Below are 18112 nucleotides of genomic sequence, written 5' to 3'. Positions count from 1 at the left end.
TGAGAAAATTGACCTATGAGACGGCAGGGCCTAGTTCTGGGTGTCGAGGCCCAGGCGGGAGGGCGCTTGTGCGAGGGCCCCCCATCCGTCCTTGCCCTTTCTTCCCTGTTCTTACTGAGGCGAAGCCTGCAGAGTTGGGGTGGCGTTCAGTGCCCCCCCACCCCCCACTGCAGGAGGTGCGCGCGCTAGCCCGTGTGCTTGTGTGCGCGCGCACGTGAGGTTGGGGGGCTGGTTGCTCGTGCAGGCAACGTTTGGGTGATTGTGTGCACGTGTGCAAGCAGGTGTGTGTCGGATTTCAGTGCGCCGGTGTCTCCTGTTTGGTTTACTGGAGAAACGCAGAGGCTGTGCCCATAGCATAGCGGTGAGATTATAATAGACCCATAGTGAAAATGAGTGGGTCACTGACAGATAACTTGTTTTTGTTTTCCCCCACAGCATATCTAAAGCCACGGGGAAAATGGTGGAAAATTCACCGTCGCCGTTGCCAGAAAGAGCGATTTATGGCTTTGTTCTTTTCTTAAGCTCCCAATTTGGCTTCAGTAAGTACTCTCCTGATGGATGGCCAGGGCCTTTCTCTGATGTTCAAGGACAAGGAAATTATTCCGTTTGTTAGTAGAATGTGTACACATGAACTGTGATTCTTTCAACCTTTGTCTCTTTTTGAGAAAACCTGAAGAGACCTCTTGTCTCTTCAGCGTGTTGTATATGCCAGACATGAGCCTGAAAGATTTAATCTCAACAGATCTTTAAAAATGCCTCACCGGGAAGGATTGCAGAGGAAATGAAACCTGATCCCTGCCCTTAAGAAGGTCTTGGTTTTGTGGACAAGATAGAGGATTAAATCTGAGTTAATACACGTATCTCAGTTGATACGTGCCTTGGGAACCTAGTGAAGAGATAAGAAATCAAAATGGAAATTCAGGCAATTTGGCAATTCTGGCAATCTGGTGGTTAAGACTCGTGCGCTCTCACAGCCAAGGCTCAGGTTCGATTCCTGGTCAGGTAACTAAGATCCCACAAGGACAAGGCGCTGAGGCAGTGCAGCCAAAAAAAGAAAGTCAGAGTTAATTTTTCTTCCAGGGACTTTATCTTCTACAGTAAGAAGGAAGAAGTGGGAAGGCCTTGAAGGGAAGCCTTGAGGTTTGGAAAGGAGTAATCTGGTGTGGCCCCAGTGCAGCTGTGGGAGTTTGGGAGGAACAGGAATCAGGCTCCAGAAGTCAGCTGCACTTTACATCCTGGATCTCAGTCAGTCCTCATATGGTCCCATTTTACAGATAAGAAAGCTTGTTCTTTGAGACACGATATTCCCAGAGTCATACAGCAGGCCTCATGTCTCTCCCCAGAAGGATCTGAGAATTAGGGAGAAAAGTGGATGCCCAAAACTTGTTAGAATTTTGTGGACACCAGGCAGATGGAGTGGCCGTGCTTCTGAACACTAACTGCATCAGTATAGCCAACCAAGCTGTTGCCTAGGGCAGTCTATGAAGAAGTTATAGCTTGAGTCCAAATCCTGACTCCTCCACAGATTTGCTTTGTGGAGGACTGTTTGCATCTTCAATTCTTCAGATGCTTCATCTGTGGAAGGGTGAACATGTCTATTAAAAGCTAAGGAAGCATAAGACAGTCCTGTGAGATAGAAATTGTCATTACTGTCTTCATTTGCAGATGAGAATATTGAGCACGCGGGGCTTAAATAAAGTGCCCAAGATCACACCACTGGTAAATGATACAGCTAAAATTTCGACGCCGGCACACTGGGTTGATGTCACTGTGCTGCCTCTCTATGTCTGTTGTAAAGATAAATTGCCATCATTTATGCAGAGCACTTAAAAGAATATGTAGCATAGGAACAGTAAGTACAGCTTTCCCCTGCAAAACTAGAGGTGCCTTGGATGGTAAAGAATCTGCCTGCAGTGCAGGAGACCTGGGTTCGATCTCAGGGTCAAGAAGATCCCTTGGAGAAGAGAATGGCTTACCCACTCCAGTATTCTTGCCTGGAGAATTCCATGGAGAGAGGAGCTTGGTGGGCAGAGTCAGGTACAACTAAGCGACTTTCAGACACACATATTCTTATGAAACCTTGGAGAGCCAAAATGGTATAAAATGAAGGTCACATTTGCTAACGCACAGAAGTTGAGCACATGCACTCAATTTGATAAAGATACTTAGTTCAGGTAAAGATGCTCACAGACACAGTTCAAAGCTGTGGCAGCTTGACGCTAAGATGCTTAGTGTAGCCCTGGGAAAGCAGCTCGGACGAGCCACTCTACCTGCTCTGGGTGAGCACTGCTTCTACCACAGCTCTCTGCAAAACAGATGCAGAAAAGTTTTTTAGTAGAAGCAAAAATCCTCTTCAGATTTCCTTTGGTTAAATAAAACATACTACTGTAGGTCTTTTCTAAGAGCAAAATGGCATAAAGTGGACTTTCAAAAAGTGGGGGCTACCTGTACTTTACTGGAGTGGGTTGCCATTCCCTTCTCCAGGGGAATTTCCTGACCCAGGCATTGAACCTGGGTCTCCTGCATTGGCAGGCAGATTCTTTACTATCTGAGCCACCAGGGAAGCCCAATTAAACCTTAGCTGTGACTCTGATTGTTATCATCAACATCATCATTTTTGCAAATCTGTGTTCTATAGAGTATTTGAAGGATTAGAAACTATGCAGATAAGTAAAAGCAATGACTTTAATAAGACTTAACTCCATTAGGACCCACAACCAGAAATTTTTTTTTTAATTGGAGGCTAATTACTTTACAAAATTGTGGTGGTTTTTGCCATACATTCACATGAATTGGCCATGGGTGTACATGTGTTCCCCATCCCATCCTTAAGGGTCATCCCAGTGCACCAGCCCTGAGCACCTTGCCTCATGCATCAAACCTGGACTGGCAATCTGTTTCACATATGATGATCTACATGTTACAATGCTATTCTCTGAAATCATCACACCCTCGCCTTCTCCCACAGAGTCCAACAGTCTGTTCTTTACATCTGTGTCTCTTTTGCTGTCTCACATATAGGGTCATCGTTACCATCTTTCTAAATTCCATATATATGCGTTAGTATACTGTATTGGTGTCTTTCTTTCTGACTTACTTCACTCTGTATAATAGGCTCCAGTTTCATCCACCTCATTAGAACTGATTCAAATGCATTCTTTTTAATAGCTGAGTAATATTCCATTGTGTGTATGTACCACAACTTTCTTATCCATTCGTCTGCCGATGGACATCTAGGTTGCTTCCATTTCCTGGCTATTGTAAACAGTGCTGTGATCAATATTGGGGTACACGTATCTCTTTCAATTCTGGTTTCCTTGGTTTGTATGCCCAGCAGTGGGATTGCTGGGTCGTATGGCAGTTCTATTTCCAGTTTTTTAAGGAATCTCCACACTGTTCTCCATAGTGGCTGTACTAGTTTGCATTTCCACCAACAGTGTAAGAGGGTTCCTTTTTCTCCGCACCCTCTCCAGCATTTATTGCACAACCAGAAATTAACTCCACAAATTTTTCTTCTGTGCTTACCATGTGCTGGGCACTGTTACTGATCAGAGATGAGCAGAACAGCCCCAGATTTCCTGCTCTCAGAGTCTGCATTCTGCTGGGAGGGAGATGGTCAATGGACAATTTACGTAAGTAAAACATAGAATGTCAGATGATAGTGTGTACCTTGGGGAGAAATTAAGAAAGAGGGTAAGGAATGGAAGCAGCTTGCTGTTATAAGTACAGCTGTCAGGAGGTGCCTCACTGACAGATGAGTTTTAGGCACAGACACAAAAAATGAGAGTTGCCATGGCAATGTTGAGAAAGAGCCTCTCAGACAGAGAACATCCAATGCAAAAGCCTAACCATGCCAGTGGTTTGAAGGAATTGATGGAAGTCATTAAACCTGAGACAGGGAGGCAGAAAGTAATCAGGGAGGTGAGAGGCCAGTACCCAGCAGTTTTAATAAAACATAGTGGTAGGTGCACAGGAGTTACATGAGTCTCTCTGTATGTTGAAATATTTACTGAATTTAAAAGCTAATTGTAGGGACTTCCCTGGTGGTCCAGTGGTTAATAATCCTTCCAATGCAGGGCACGATCCCTGGTTAGGGAACAAAGATCCCATGTTCCACGGAGCAGCGAAGCCAGTGCACCTCAACTAAGACCCAGACCAGATCAGATCAGATCAGTCGCTGAGTCGTGTCCGACTCTTTGCGACCCCATGAATCGCAGCACGCCAGGCCTCCCTGTCCATCACCAACTCCCGGAGTTCACTCAGACTCACGTCCATCGAGTCAGTGGTGCCATACAGCCGTTTCATCCTCTATTGTCCCCTCCTCCTGCCCCCAATCCCTCCCAGCATCAGAGTCTTTTCCAATGAGTCAGCTCTTCACATGAGGTGGCCAAAGTACTGGAGTTTCAGCTTTAGCATCATTCCTTCCAAAGAAATCCTAGGGCTGATCTCCTTTAGAATGGACTGGTTGGATCTCCTTGCAGTCCAAGGGACTCTCAAGAGTCTTCTCCAACACCACAGTTCAAAAGCATCAATTCTTCGGTGCTCAGCCTTCTTCACAGTCCAACTCTCATATCCATACATGACCACAGGAAAAACCATAGCCTTGACTAGACAAACCTTTGTTAGCAAAGTAATGTCTCTGCTTTTGAATATGCTATCTAGGTTGGTCATAACTTTCCTTCCAAGGAGTAAGGTCTTCCAAGGATTAAGACCCAGACCAGACAGAGCCAAATAAATTAAATAATTAACTTAAAAAAAAAAGCTAATTGTCTTAATCTGTTTAGGCTGTGACCAGGTAGCTTAAACAATAGACATTTATTTCTCAGCTCTGGAGGCAGGAAGTCCAAGATCTGGGTGCCAGCATGGTTGGGTTCTTGGTGAAGGCCCTGATGTGGTTTACAGACTGTCACTTTCTTGCTGTGTCCTCACATGGTGGAGGACAAGAGCACACAGCCCTGATCTCTTCCGGGTCTCATGAGGACACTAATCCCATCATGGCGCCTGTCCCTCATGACCTCATCTATACCTAACTGCCTCTCAAAGGCCCTGCCTCCAAATCCACCACATTGGGGATTAGGGTTTCAATGTAATCATTTAGGGGGAGGGGCACAAATATTCCGCCCCATAACCATAGTTGTAGACTGTGGTAATGGCTTTGAAGGAAAAAAGAGAAATGGCAAGAGGGTAAGAGGGTGTGGCGTACGGGTGGGACACAGCTGAAGAGCAAGTGATTGGGGAAAGCCATCCTGAAGATGATGTTTGAGCCAAGACAGGAAGCAAGCTAAGGAACCAAACGCACTGAAAGAGTCAGAGGAAGAACATTTCAGGCAGACAACACTCACTACAAGCTCAGTTACCCTGCGTCTGAAGGTTGTGTTAAGTGCAGACATGAGATGCTATCTGGAGCTGAAGCGTAGTGTGTAAGGACTGGACCTTGGAGGGGCAGGCAGGAGCCTGGTCATTTTAAGTTCTTGCAAAGCCTAGGAAGGACTTTGGATTTTATTCTAAAGCCATCAAAGTTCAAAACTGGCAAGTGATGCCATCTGATCGGTATTTGGGGGAAATCTCACAGTGCAGTGTGGAGAATCTCTTCAAGGTTGGAATTACTAGATGCCCCTCTGAAAGCCTGGGAGTCCTCTTTGCTTGCACTTCTCCCCCACCTTGTTCATCGCTCCTGCCATTGCGCTTGCTGGGGCCTTTCCTCCTCCACAGAAACATCTTAGACGCAACTCTCACAGCAGTGTGCTTGAGATCCAGGCCTGAACTCCCCAGATGAAAACCTCTGGAGCCTGGGTGGTTATTTCTCTTGGTGTGTGGGTGGGTGGGTGCATGTTCAGTCATGTCCGACTCTTTGCAACCCCATGGACTGGAGCCTGCCAGGCTCCTCGGCCCATGGGGTTTCCTAAGCAAGAGTACTAGAGTGGGTTGCCATTTCCACCTCCAGGGGATCTTCCAGAAATACTCAATTATTCCCCTTGCCCAAAACATAAAGTTCACGTTCCTTGCCCACAGTCTTCATGATCTGGGACCCGTTCACATTTCCAGCTGGTTTCTCACTGCTCAGAGCCTCCCACCGTATGCCCCAGCCACTCCACGCTGCCTGGGGTTCCCCAGATACGTTGCTTCCCCTTCATGCTGTTAACCAGTGCTCTAACTGCTGCCTGGGAGTCCAGGGTGAACACGTGCCCTGAGTTCTTGTTCCATCTCAGTAACTTAGCTTTGAGACCTCGGGCAAGTGACTTAAATTCCCCGTGACTTAGTTTTTTTCATCTGTGAGTAAGGAATAATCTTGGCACACACTTCAGAAGGGTCTGGGAGGGGTCACATAAGACAGTGCTCAGGAGGTTCCTGCCACTGCATCTGGCTCACGTCTTTCGCCCACAGGACTTGTGAGGATAGACACCACGTTTCATTTTTCTTCGGAGCCTTGACCTTTTCGTAGCACCTAGCATATAACAGATGTACAATAAATATTCATTCATTTAATTAGTTAAACAAGTTATTTCCGTTCATGAATTTGCCTCGTGTTTTTGCCACTATTTGTATTTCATTAACCTTGAAATCTTGAGTTGCAAGCCCGATCCTTTCCAGCTTTTCCTTCTGCCATCCACCACCACACTCTCTTTTATTCCTAACACTCTCGGTGCAGCTCGTGGCCAGGAACACAGTTTTCTCGTTATTAACATTTCCTTCCTTCCTCACAACTGCAAGCCCAGCCATTAGCATTTTCATCTGCCTAACCCCGTTCATCCTTCAGGCCCCAGCTTAATGACTTCCTCCAGGAAATCTTTGCTGACCATTCACATCACTTCCATCACCACCACTGTGGGCTGAGGGCCGCCTTATGTGCTCCCGTGTCGTCTGCTGTTACTTGCTCATTAGCACTTACCACAGTGTATTAAAAATAGCAGTTTACTCATCTCTGGTCCTTTGGGGAGGGCAGAGGCCATCTTTTTTGGGTTCACCATTGTCTCTCACACTTCTGACATACAGAATTCTTTTTTTTTTTTTTTTGACATACAGAATTCTGTAATACATATTTGTTGAAAAAAATGTTAATCTTTCATCATAGTTGAGACAGGTGGTTTGAAATTTGTCTCTGGCACTTGGGCAGGGCTTCCCTGCTGGCCCAGATGGTAAAAAATCTGCCTGCAAAGCAGAAGACCTGGATTCAATCCCTGAGTCAGGAAGATCCCCAGTGTTCTTGTCTGTAGAATTCTATGGACAGAAGAGCCTGGTGGGCTACAGTCCATGGGCTTGCAAAGAGTCAGACATGACTTAATGATAACACTTTAACTTACCTTGGGCAGATGACGTAACATGTCCAAGATACCAGTTCCTCATCTGTAAAACTAACATAATAACCTCCTAGGATTGTTTTGAGGAAATGAAATAATACGTGTAAAGTGCTCAGAGGGCTTTCCTGGTGGCTCAGTGGTAAAGAATCTGCCAATGCAGGGAACCCAAGTTCGATCCCTGGGTTGGGAATATCCCCTGGAAAAGGAAATGGCAACCCAGTCCAGTATTTTTTTTTTTTTTCCACTCCAGTATTCTTGCCTGGGGAAATCCCATGGACAGAAGAACCTGGTTGGCTGCAGTCCATGAGCTCTCAAAAGAATCAGACATGACTTAGCAATTCATCAACAATGACAAAGTGCTTAGAAGTGTGCTTAGCCCACAGTGAGTGCTCAGAGGTTGGCTGCTGTTATAACAGGTACAGCAGTAAAGGCCACAGAAACTTGACGTGGCAATAAGACTGTGCTCTAGGAGATAAAGCATGTCATGAATCAGAACATGGTAGATAAATTCACCTTTACGCCACTAATTGTCTATAGTTGTTTCAACCCTGTAGGAATGAAGTGTAGAATACCTACTGCATATAAAGAAAATTGCTAGGTGCTATGAGAATTACAGCAGTGCTTAAGGCATAATTTCTGCCCTTAAATTGCTTAAAATAGTATGAGTTAAGACATATTTTTGTAAATAGTATGGGTTAAGTGTGAATTGCATGAATTAAAACATCAGTTCAGTTGCTCAGTCATGTCTGACTCTTTGCGACCCCATGGACTGCAGCATGCCAGGCCTCCCTGTCCATCACCAGCTCCCGGAGTTTGCTCAGTCTCATGTCCATCAAGTTGGTGATGCCGTCCAACCATCTATCTCATCCTTTGTTGTCCCCTTCTCCCGCCTTCAATCTTTGCCAGCATCAAGATCTTTCCCAGTGAGTCAGTTCTTCGTATCAGGTGGCCAAGGTATTGAAGCTTCAGCATCAGTCCTTCCAATGAGTATTCAGGACTGATTTCCTTTAGGATGGACTGGTTTGATGTCCTTGCAGTCCAAGGGACTCTAAAGAGTTCTCCAAGACCACAGGTCAAAAGCATCAATTCTTTGGCGCTCAGCTTTCTTTATGGTCCAGCTCGCACACCCATACATGACTACTGGAAAAACCATAGCTTTGACTACACAAACCTTTGTCAGTAAAGTAATGTCTCTGCTTTTTAATATGCTGTCTAGGTTTGTCATAGCTTTTATTCCAAGGAGCAAACATCTTTTAATTTCATGGTTGCAGTCACCATCTGCAGTGATTTTGGAGCCCAAGAAAATAAAGTCTGTCACTGTTTCCATTGTTTCCCCATCTATTTGCCATGAAGTGATGGGACTGGATGCCATGATCTTAAGTTTTTTGAATGCTGAGTTTTAAGCCAGCTTTTTCACTCTCCTCTTTCACATGAATTAAGATATACTTGTTTTAAATAAGAAGACTTGTTTAGTTGGTATAGAGTTTCAGATTCACAAGATGAAAAAGTTCTAGAAATATGTTTAACAGCAGTGCAAATATATTTAACACTACTGAACATTACACTTTCAAATGGTGACTTTTATGGTTTTTTAACCACAGTTTTTTAAAAGGACTAGTAGGTCTTGCCCGGGAAATCTCATGGACAGAGGAGATGGTGGGCTACAGTCCATGGCATCACAAAGAGCCAGACACAACTTAGCAACTGAACAGCAGCGGCACACAGTGAGGCAGATTGTGATTTGGGAAAAGAGTTCCTGATGGAAATGTGCTGTAAAAGGGAGAGTAAAGTGACCTAGCAATGTGGACTATAGGATTTTGTAAGAAATTAAACTTTGTGTATAGAATAATAGTTGTAGATATTGAAACAATAAAGTCCATGGCTAAAGGAAAAAAAAAATGACTCGTAGAAAGTAATTGTGTAAAGTGTTACAGAAATGGTACAAATAAGGAGGAAAAAGTCATTTCTCAGTTAATCAAGGAACATTCAAAGGACCTTTTTTTATTTGAATCTTGATAAATCAGATGCATGCCTTACTGACCTTTTTTCCTTTTTTGTTTTCCCCCTCTTCTGCAGTACTGTATCTTGTGTGGGCTTTTGTTCCTGAATCTTGGCTAAACTCCTTAGGCTTAACTTATTGGCCTCAAAAGTAAGTTTAATATATTTCTTAAATAAAGTGAGAGTATATCAGTGTTGTTTTGAAGGATCAGATTTTTCCTCAAGACTTTTTCAAATCTTATATTTATTCTTTTAAGATCTGCACATAACCATATAGAAACGTAAAGCTTTAAAAAAATCATTATTGATATGTTTCTGCTTAAAGATGGTGGGCTGAACGCACATCTCTATACTTCCTTCCAAAATCTTTATAAAATAAGCCCATAATAAAAAATAATTGTTAAAATATAAACCTACAGGAGCAAATAAAGGGACAGGAGAGATGTATCAATAAAATCTGGGAAGTGGATTGCAGACAGGTAGAGAGGTACCTGACTTAATTCCCACTGTCCCACGTCGGTCATGCAGGAGGCAGCCAGAGTCTCTGTGCCCACACACAGAGGCCCAGACATTGGAAGTGTGGCTACCTCTTTACATTGTATTTCTGGTTCAGGCTGAAAACAGTGTTTAAAGAGCATTTGGCCCTCCAATCCTCCTCCTCAGCTTTTAAAGCTGAGAGACAAACCCTTCCCTGCAGAAGGAGTTTTACACTCTGGAAAGACTGAATTGAGCCTGTAATCTGGGGTACTCTAGTTCTATGTAGGCACCTTACTGAAAACAGGAATAAGTGAGAATCTGCTTTGCTGAAGTGTGAGTCCTCCCGAGCACCTGTCCTACCTCCCACCTCCTCCCAGCAAGATCAGAGGGTCCTCCCTGAGAAAGCTGGCTCAAAGGCTTCTGAAAACAAGAGGTCCACCAGTGGAATGACCAGGTCTCCCATAGTGAGAGTCATCAGTTGGCCATTCCAGTCCGCATATGCACAGTGCTTCCAATTAACTTGTTAGTACTTCATCTATATTTCTTTAATGTTTCCCCCTACATGTCCTCTCCCCGTACTTCATATGTAAATGTGAGTGGACAACCACAACTTACCAGACGTGAAAAGAAAGCCTCTAAAATGAAGTAAAAGAGGAAAAGCAAAAAAAACTTGAAAGAAATGGAGATAATGCAAAGAACAAAAGAAAACGTTAACAAAAATCCTCAGAGATAAGAAAAGAGTATAACTATGAAGCAACAGAATGCTATAAATAAGGAATGTTCAGAGAATTACTGCATAGAAATTATAACTATGATAACCAAAATTAACATTTTAATTGAACGTTTAGAAGAAACACCAAAAGTGATCTCCAGAAAGTAGAATGCTATGCTATGCTATGCTAAGTCACTTCAGTTATGTCCGACTCTGTGCGACCCCATAGACGGCAGCCCACCAGGCTCCCCCGTCCCTGGGATTCTCCAGGCAAGAACACTGGAGTGGGTTGCCATTTCCTTCTCCAATGCATAAAAGTGAAAAGTGAAAGGGAAGTCGCTCAGTCGTGTCCAACTCTCAGTGACCCCATGGACTGCAGCCTAACAGGCTCCTCCGTCCATGGGATTTTCCAGGCAAGAGTACTGGAGTGGGGTGCCATTAGAGTATAGCAAAACAGAAAATAGAGACAAGATGAGAGAAGTAAAACAGCAAAAAATCCAAGTCTTAGAAGTTCCAGAAAGAGAAAATAGCAAGAAAGAAATAAATTACACACCAGTAAAACATGTGAGAGCATTTGACATGCTTAAATGTATCAAGAGGCATATTAGAATCTGTCAGAATTTGAGGATTGATTATTGATAAGCACATGGAAAACCAAGCAAACGGACTAAAAGTGGTAATTGCAAAAAATTGTACAAGACGTAAAATAATAATATATTACGGTGCTCAGTTGCAAACATAATTTATATAAACATCTTCATGTCCATATTACCAAGTTCAGAGAAAATATCTGAAGTTGAAAACAAATCAAGAAGCAATGAACGATATGAGTATGTTGTATAGAAAAGAGGAGGTAAACGCCAAAAGAAACAGCTCCCGTGCCCCAAAACCAGAGAAGCCCACTTTCCACAACTAGAGAAAGGCCAAGTGCAGCAATGAAGACCCACCATGGCCAAAAGAGAAACTTTAAAAGTGTGTTAACTTGGTGATGGACTCTTGAGAACTGCAGCTTTCTGTGAAGTCTGTTGCCTATTTTAACATTCTCTTCTGCAGGTATTGGGCCGTTGCTCTGCCTGTGTATCTCCTCATTACCGTAGTCATCGGTTACGTCCTCTTATTTGGAATAAACATGATGAGTACCTCTCCACTTGACTCCATTCATAATATCACAGGTAAATTTACATCCGAGGGAAGTGCTAGGGGAGGCAGGAGCGGGTATTAACACTTTTATCAAGAGAAGCGACCAAAAGCAGGCTATGGCAAGTGACACATGGTCGCAGTAGAAAGAACCTTGGAGAAATAGATCAACAGTTACACCAGAGAAAGTGGTCACAGGGCACAAATAAGCTTTTGTGAAAACACTGTTTAGTAGCACTAGTTAACAGCCACAATTATGTAACGTGTTCCCTGGCAACTCTGCCTGCGAGAAATTTCTGTCATCCTAAACAGGCTGTGCGGATCCAGGAATGACAGAAGAGGTCCCTGCAGACTCTGTCTGGGAGGAAGAACTTGGGTGGCAGGGGGAGGGTGTCGTTGGGGTCACTGTGTACCCCAGACACAGTTATGTGGTCAGAAGAGTCACAGGTAACCTACTGTGTTCCCTGCATGTTTGGTTGGAATTACAGCAGATAGACAGTTTGTACAAAGAGGGAAATTGTGAAGTTTGTATGAAGGATTGTACCAAATAGTTTCATAGTTTTGGGGTGTTGGTGTAATTCTGTTCCTGTGAGCAATGTGCGATGGGAATTGAATCATCATTGTACAGTTGAATGAAATAATTTCTTATCCAAGTTAGAGGTTGCAAAAAGTACTTTGCTGGTTTTTATTCTAATTGGGACATTTCTTCTAAAAAGAGGATTTGAGGGGCCTTTTAATTACATCACACAGGGTATTTGTCCTTATCCAAACGTTAGCCCAGTACACTACATGGTGGGTCTCCACAAGCACAGAGACTGTTGAATAGATTACTTGGATAAACAGAGCCTTTTGTCTTCTTACAGATAACTATGCCAAAAACCAACAGCACAAGAAAGACCAAGAAGAGGCCATCCCAGCACTAAGAGATATTCCTATTAGTGAAGTAAACCAAATGTTCTTTCTTGAAGCTAAATAACTTTACACCAAGAACTTAATTGTATGTGGACTAATACCAAACATTTATTATAAATTTTTGACATAAAGCTTTGGACCATACTAATTTAGACTGTCTTTCTGATTAATATCCAGTGTTGAAATGTAAAAAAAAAAAAGTAGGTTGAACTTCTTTTATATTAAGTTCTAATAATATTATAAATGTTATCAAATAGTAGTTACTAATGGACAGAAGAAATATTGCATTACTATATGGCAAAAAGGCATTCATGTTGTAATTTTCAAAGGGCAGTTGTATCCTCCCTGCTGTTTGTTCTTCGAAGCCCAGAATTCAACCTCTCAGACTTTGGAGGAGACATTTAATGTGTCCTCGCCGTCAGATGTGTGTCTAAGGGACAACTACATGGGTGGTCAGGGAGGGCTGCTGAGAGGAGACAGCTGGGGTTGAGATTTGATGGGCAGAATCAGTCGTCATTTAGGAAGATGAGCGGGGCAGGAAGGAGCTTTCTGTACTGAACAGCCAGGGCAGAGACCTGCCGGTTGAAGGAGCTTGTTGTGTTGTACGGCCCGCAGGCCAGCAGGGGGCCTAGTGCTTGCTTGCTGCGGGAGGGTGTGAGCATTGTGTGGGCCCGCGTGAGATGTCAGGTTTCCCTGTCACTATGATGGGTGCGAGGCACTTTAGATACTGAGCCATCGGGAGGTTTTAAGGAAGAGTGAAGTGGCCCGATCTGTGTCTTTAAAAGCCACTGGGGGGAAGTCCCTGGCAGTCCTGTGGTTAGGACTCTTGCACTTTCACTGCAAAGGGCGCAGGTTCAGTCCCTGGGGAACTAAGATCCCACAAGCCACAAGGCCCAGACAATTATATATATATATATATATATATATATATATATATATATATATGCGCCACTGGGCAGTGAATGGAGGGTGGATTCAGAGGGGGACTTGGGGTGGGGCAAGACTGTGGACGTAAGGAGACTGGTCAGGAGACTATTGCGTTAGTCCAGGCAGGAAGTGCTTACAGAGGGGTGGCAGTCGGGCTGGGGAGGAATGGGTAGCTTTGTAGCATTTGTTGGTGACACAGCTGGATCTGGTGGTTCAGGGTAGGCAGGTCATGAGAGGAGTTGTGGATCAAGGGTCACTCCTAGGTTTTTTTGAGTTAAGGAACTGAGGAGATGATTGTGCCTTCCACTGAATCAAGCAGATTTGGGGAAGTACTGTTGAAGGGCTTGGAGGATTTGGTATACACATTAGTTTGAGTAACTCTGCTGGGGCTTCCCAGGTGGTGCTACCTGGGAAAGGAAAAAACTTTCCTGCCAGTGCAGGAGACATAAAGAGACTTGGGTTCAATCCCTGGGTCAGAAAGATCCCCTGAAGAAGGGAATGGCAACCCACTCCAGTATTCTTGCCTGGAGAATCCCAAAGGCAGACAAACCTGACAGGCTGCAAGTCCATAGGGTCACAAGAGTCAGACACAACTGAGGCGACTTAGCACGCACACATGCCTTACTAATATCTGGGTATGTCTCACATAAGGTGAAGAATTTTAGATGGAAATAAGTTTGAAAAAACAAACCATACACACTTTAGCCAGAGTGTACTCACAGTTGGCCAGTGGGACCAAATCTAAATTCATCCAGTATTCAAGGCCACGTAACTTTTGATAACTTAAATCTCTACACCAGTTTGGAGACACTTTTTCATTTATGCAAATTTAACTATGCTTTACTACAAACAGGAAAGAAAAGAAAAACTACTAATTTTCAATAGTTGGGAAAACTAGAACTTTCATACTGACATGTAAGTTCTGGAGAAGGCAATGGCACCCCACTCCAGTACTCTTGCCTGGAAAATCCCATGGACGGAGGAGCCTGGTGGGCTGCAGCCCATGGGGTCGCTAGAGTCAGACACAACTGAGCGACTTCACTTTCACTTTTCACTTTCATGCACTGGAGAAGGAAATGGCAACCCACTCCAGTGTTCTTGCTTGGAGAATCCCAGGGATGGCGGGGCCTGGTGGGCTGCCGTCTCTGGGGTCGCACAGAGTCGGACACGACTGAAGTGACTTAGCAGTGACTTAGCAGCCTTATCCCTGCCTTGTAGAGGCGTGAGCTGGATGGTGTGAAGGTGCTGTTTCTGTCCTCTAGTGAGTCCCAGTTCCCGAGTCAGTTTATGGTAAGGGCATGTCACCACACTTAAGAGCAGTTTGAAGGGACCAGCCAGCTCTGTCAGGGGTAGAGTGGTCGATAAACTATGTCCTGTTTATACAGTGGAAAACCACACAGCCCTGCAAACACGAAAAATTACTGCTCTACCTAGCAACATGAGTGAACATCACAGATACAGTGTTGGGCATAAAAAGCCAGACATAACAGAGTATGTGTATACTGTGTGATGCCATTTATATGGAGGTCAGAATCAGGAAAAACTAACCTACGGTGATAAACATTAGAATAGTGAACTAGGAGAGGCTTCCCTGGGGCTCAGTGGAAAGACTCTAACTGCAATACAGGAGATGCAGGAGGTATGGGTTCAGTCCCTGGGTTGGGAAGACCCCCCTGGAGAAGGAAATGGCCACCCACTCCAGTATTCTTGCCTAGAGAACCCCATGGACAGAGGAGCCTGGAGGGCTGTCAACCATGGGGTCACAGAGAGTCGGACATGACTGAGTGACTAAACCACAACAAAAGAGCAGTACTGTGCCCCATCCCCAGAGATTGTGACTCATTGGTCTGAGCTGGGGCACAGGCTGAGGTGATCTTTAACATCTCCCGGATGCTTATAACTTGCAGCCAGGATCGGAACTTCTGCCTTCACCAACTGGACTTGACTGAGCCTGGGGTCAGCCAGGGGAATGGCCATTCACTTTGGAAGAGAGAGTGGCAGTTAACAGAGCTGTCCTCTCCCCACCAAACTATGGGCTGTGATTCTTTTGAAGGTCACGATCAGTTTAGTGCCGTGATTCTCAGCTTTTTTTTTTTCTCTTCCTCCTCTTTTTAAATCTCAAGACTCCTTTATACTTGCGCAAAGACCCAAAGATATTTTGTGTACGTGGATTACATTTAGAAATTAAAATAGGAATGTTAAAAGTATTTGTTTATAAATAATAAGCCTATTAAATTTTGTTGTATTTAAGTAATACTTTATTTAAAAAAAGAACTTTATTTTCCAGAACAAATTTAGTGAGATGAGTAGAATTGTTTTACATTTTTGTGAAGCTGTTTAGCATCTGGCTTAAAGGGAGACAGCTGGGTTCTCAGACCTGCATCTGTAATCTGTTCTGATACCACACGCCCCAAACCTCTGGAAGATTCCACCGAACACTCAGAGAGAATGGGTGTGAAGAAGACAAATAGCATCTTAATGTTACTATGAAAATGGTTTTGACCTCATAGACCCCCTGAAAGGGCTTCCCCAATGGCTCAGGGATAAGGAAGCCACCTGCAATTCAGGAGACTCAGAGAGGCAGGTTCAATCTCTGGGTCAGGAAGATCCCCTGAGGAAGGAAATGGCAACCCACTCCAGTATTCTTCAGTAAAGAATCTGCCTGCAATGCAGGAGACTCGGGTTCGATTCCTGGGTCTGGAAGATCCTCTGGAGAAGGGCTAGGCTACCCACTCCGGTATTCTTGCCTGGAGAATCCCATGGACAGAGGAACCTGAGGGGCTACAGTCCATGGGGTCGCAAGAGTTGGACACAACTGAGTGCCTTTCACTTCACTTTCACTTCCAGTATTTTTTTAATTAATTTATTATAATCAGAGGCTAATTACTTTACAATATTGTGGTGGTTTTTGCTGTATATTGACATGAATCAGCCATGGGGGTACCTATGTCCCACTGTCCTGAACCCCCCTCCCACCTCCTTCCCCATCCCATCCCTCTGGGTCGTCCCAGTGCACCGGCTTTGAGAGCCCTGTCTCATGCATCGAACCTGGCCTGGCAATCTGTTTCACATGTGGTAATAATATACATGCTTCATTGCTATTCTCTGAAATCATCCCACCCTCACCTTCTCCCACAGAGTCCAAAAGTCGATTCTTTGTACCCGTGTCTCTTTTGCTGACTCACATATAGGGTCATTGTTACCATCTTTTTAAATTATATATGTATGTGTGTGCGTGTTAATATACTGTATTGGTGTTTTTCTTTCTGACTTACTTCACTCTGTATAATAGACTCCAGTTTCATCCTTCTCATTAGAACGGACTCAAATGTGTTCTTTTTAATGGCTGAGTAATACTCCATTGTGTATATGTACCACAGCTTTCTTATCCATTCATCTGCCTGTGGATATCTATGTTGTTTCCATGTCCTAGCTATTTTTAATAGTGCTGTCATGGGGTACATGTGTCTCTTTCAATTCTGGTTTCCTCGGTGTGTATGCCCAGCAGTGGGATTGCTGGGTCATATGGCAGTTCTATTTCCAGTTTTTTAAGGAATCTCCACACTGTTCTCCATAGTGGCTGTACTAGTTTGCATTCCCACCAACAGTGTAGGAGGGTTCCCTTTTCTCCACACCCTCTCCAGCATTTATTGTTTGTAGACTTTTTGATAGCAGCCATTCTACCTGTGTGAGATGGTACCTCATTGTGGTTTTGATTTGCATTTCTCTGATAATGTCACTTCCAGTATTCTTGCCTAGAGAACCCCCATGGACAGAGGAGCCTGGAGGGCTACAGTCCGTGGGGCTGCAAAGAGTCAGACAGGACTGAGAAACCAACACTTTCACTTTTCACCCCATGAAAAGACTGCACGTTGAGAACCACTGGTTAATGGACCTCAACTCAAATGTGTGTGTGTGTGTGTATGTGTGTGTACTCGAGTAGAATACATTATAGCAGAATGCATTGCTCTTGGTTAATAGCTTGATTGAACACCTCTTGTGGTCACTTGGGATCGTCTCTGTCCCACCTCTTACTGGGGCCACTGATGCTGCTCTGACCAGGTCCACACAGGTGCCACCTGACCGCTCCCCCTGGAAGTGGAGGGAGTTGACGCCCACAAGACACGGTGGGCAGGCGTTAGGCTCCCCTAGAGCTGGTTCTCCAGTACTCTTGCCTGGAAAATCCCATGGACAGAGGAGCCTGGAAGGCTGCAGTCCATTGGGTTGCTGAGGGTCGGACACGACTGAGCGACTTCACTTTCACTTTTCACTTTCATGCATTGGAGAAGGAAATGGCAACCCACTCCAGTGTTCTTGCCTGGAGAATCCTAGGGCGGGGAAGCCTGGTGGGCTGCCGTCTCTGGGGTCGCACAGAGTCGGACACGACTGAAGTGACTTAGCAGCAGCAGCAGAGCTGGTTCTAAGCTGCCTTTCCTGAGCTCCAGGCAGGCCCAGTGAGCCTGAGCTGCGGTTACCATGGCAACGATGAACTGGGGTGAGCTGGTCCTCTTTGTCTTGCTCCCTTTCTATCTCCTCCTCCCTAGTGTTGCTTTGCAGACAGCCTGCCTACACAGGCCTCTGTTGCAGGCTCTGCCTTCAGGGGAGCCTGGGGCTGACAGATGTGTATTTTGTAACAGTGTTGCTTCAGTTA

At 44.6% G+C, this 18112-nt stretch overlaps 1 protein-coding gene across 1 annotated transcript; it reads left to right on the top strand.

Annotated features, from left to right (window-relative positions):
* Positions 1–9: 9 nt before the first annotated feature.
* Positions 10–12682, top strand: PIGP (phosphatidylinositol glycan anchor biosynthesis class P). The gene is made up of 5 exons (XM_055569939.1): positions 10–176; positions 436–539; positions 9375–9447; positions 11539–11657; positions 12486–12682. Exons 1-5 carry the CDS (start codon positions 16–18, stop codon positions 12596–12598), a joined length of 570 nt encoding a protein of 189 aa, XP_055425914.1. The 5' UTR covers positions 10–15; the 3' UTR covers positions 12599–12682.
* Positions 12683–18112: the final 5430 nt, after the last annotated feature.

The sequence above is a fragment of the Bubalus kerabau genome, chromosome 2 (genome assembly GCF_029407905.1).
Source record: "Bubalus kerabau isolate K-KA32 ecotype Philippines breed swamp buffalo chromosome 2, PCC_UOA_SB_1v2, whole genome shotgun sequence".
In the NCBI taxonomy this organism is placed as follows: domain Eukaryota; kingdom Metazoa; phylum Chordata; class Mammalia; order Artiodactyla; family Bovidae; genus Bubalus; species Bubalus kerabau.
This window is presented reverse-complemented; position numbering and strand designations above follow the sequence as displayed.